This window comes from Berghia stephanieae, chromosome 10, assembly GCF_034508935.2.
Source record: "Berghia stephanieae isolate SIO BIC M18660-M18661 chromosome 10, UCSD_Bste_1.3, whole genome shotgun sequence".
In the NCBI taxonomy this organism is placed as follows: Eukaryota; Metazoa; Mollusca; class Gastropoda; order Nudibranchia; family Aeolidiidae; genus Berghia; species Berghia stephanieae.
In genome coordinates this window covers 7356771-7358873 of record NC_088369.1, presented here as the reverse complement: position 1 = coordinate 7358873, position 2103 = coordinate 7356771, and the positions used below count along the sequence as shown (strand labels likewise).

Sequence of the window (2103 nt, the reverse complement as noted above, 5' to 3'; positions counted from 1 at the left end):
CCCAGGGCAGTTGACCAACGGGGTCATTTTGCAACACGACAACGCTACACCCCACACAGCACGAGTGACGCAAGGTTGGCTAGAGAAATATGGATGGGAGATTTTGCCACACCCACCACACAGTCCAGACCTCGCACCATCTGATTATCACCTCTTTGGGCCACTGAAACGTGAGCTGGCAGGAAAGCGCTTTGATGTCGATGAAGAGCTTGTTGACCATGCGCGGAAATGGCTACAAAACCTTGACGGAAATTTCTTCCGAGAGGGTATCTATTCCATGGTGCGGCGTTGGCAGAAGTGTGTCGACAGACTTGGCTGTTACGTAGAGAAATGAAGGACAAGTCAAGGTATGAACACGTGCAAGAATTTTGTTGATAGCATAAAAAACGCGGATTTTACAGGCATTTTTCGGTTATTTCTGAAAGAGCCCTCGTAGTTTGCGAAGTGTTATAGGCTTAAAGGGTCACAGGTTTAAAGCTCTTAAAGAGAAACAGATTTTTACCCGCTACAAGAGCAATATAAACTCTTAAATTCATCCATTTCGCTGGAAAGCTTGATAACAAAGCTATTGATACCATACGACCCCGATGGAAGCATGAAAAAAGTGGGGGCTGGCTGAAGACTAGCTTGTGTACATGTGGATGCCCAAAGCAGACCTTGGAGCACATCCTTAGAGAATGCCAGGATGGGCCAGCTGCACTGACCATGACCTAAGAGTCTGCTCCACAGATGCTGTAGAGTGGGTTCGGTGTTGGAGCGACAAGCTATGATGATGATACGACCTCGATGTAATGATTCAAATCTGAGTTAGTATTGAAGACTTTCAAAATAAATTCCAACCGGTCTTTTGTATTATCCATCGACAGCGGAAATAGATTGGGATCCTTTAAAAGTTCGTCATATTTCTCAATAGGAAGGATAGAATCAAGATATGAAATGTTCTTTTAAATTGTGACCACTTACAATCATTTATTATATTATGATTGTTTGATTGGGTCGCTATTTCAATTTGAGTTTTTAAAAAGATACACAAATTAACTCTCTCCTAACCGATCATTTTCACTATTCTCCCAAAATGGCAGGTTTAACATTGATTTTTTAAAACTCAAACAAGCTCTCTACAAAACAATTTTATGTTCTTATTAATTAAGCAAAGATCATTCTTCAACTTTTTGTGATGTACAAAATAAATCTGAATAAGAAAAATGTAAGGTGGGTGAATTCCACACCAGGAGTAATTTTACACCTACTTCATTATATCAAGTTCTTCGCAGAATAAATGCAAAAAATACCCATTGGAAACTGTTCAATTGTGACGATTTTGATGCAGGAGGTGAGGAGAGAGTGAAAACATGTTTTTTGATGTATGGTAATGGGAACCCTGGAATATTGAAATATTCTCTTTTCCTCTGTTGGAAGCTTGGGTATTGTTCCGTCGCATTCGAAGATTGGGAAAAATAATATCAAACTTTTGGTGACATGTGTGATTTCTTGGACATCCTAGTATCGCAGGTTGTGCTTCCCACAGTCATCAAGGCAAACGTGTTATAAGTATAAAAATAACACAGGAACATCATGTCACATTCTTGCAAGTGATGAATTTTGAATAATATGTTTCTATCTGTAGCAAGTTGTGCATCTTTGTCAGTGAAAACACTTTCATTTATTGTCTATAATCATATCACGAGCACATAGACGCACGCAAACGGTGCATTGTTGCAGATGATGTGTCGCAATGTTGACGGTAGAAGGTTCTGCGTCCAAGTCGGTGCAACCCGTTTCATTTGATGCGTTGTTTCGTATCACAAGGACGCACTGGTGTCCACTGGTGAAGATTAATGTCGCAATGTCGCAACTTTATGGCGTCGCAAATGTTCCATGTGAATGCGATGTCGCCTTTAGAATGTAAAGAAGATGATTTTATATTATTATGACTAATATTCTATACATATATATTCTCCCTATGTTATACCCCTGTACCATCCGATACATCCCATAACATTTGCCATAGACTTTTCACAGAGCCTAACATCGCGTTTCCACTGTCGTAACATTGCTGTAACTGTGTAGCTGGTAATGATGTATTGCACTCCCTAGGATGGT

General features: G+C 40.1%; 1 protein-coding gene across 1 annotated transcript in view; it reads right to left on the bottom strand.

The window, feature by feature from the left end:
* Nucleotides 1-404: 404 nt before the first annotated feature.
* Nucleotides 405-2103, bottom strand: part of LOC144955995 (chondroitin sulfate synthase 3-like) — a 33586-nt gene continuing 31887 nt past the window's right edge. The window contains exon 12 of the mRNA XM_078886261.1: nt 405-2103. This exon is cut by the window's right edge and continues 2 nt beyond it. Coding sequence (XP_078742387.1) covers nt 1967-2103 — 137 coding nt within the window. The 3' untranslated portion in view covers nt 405-1966.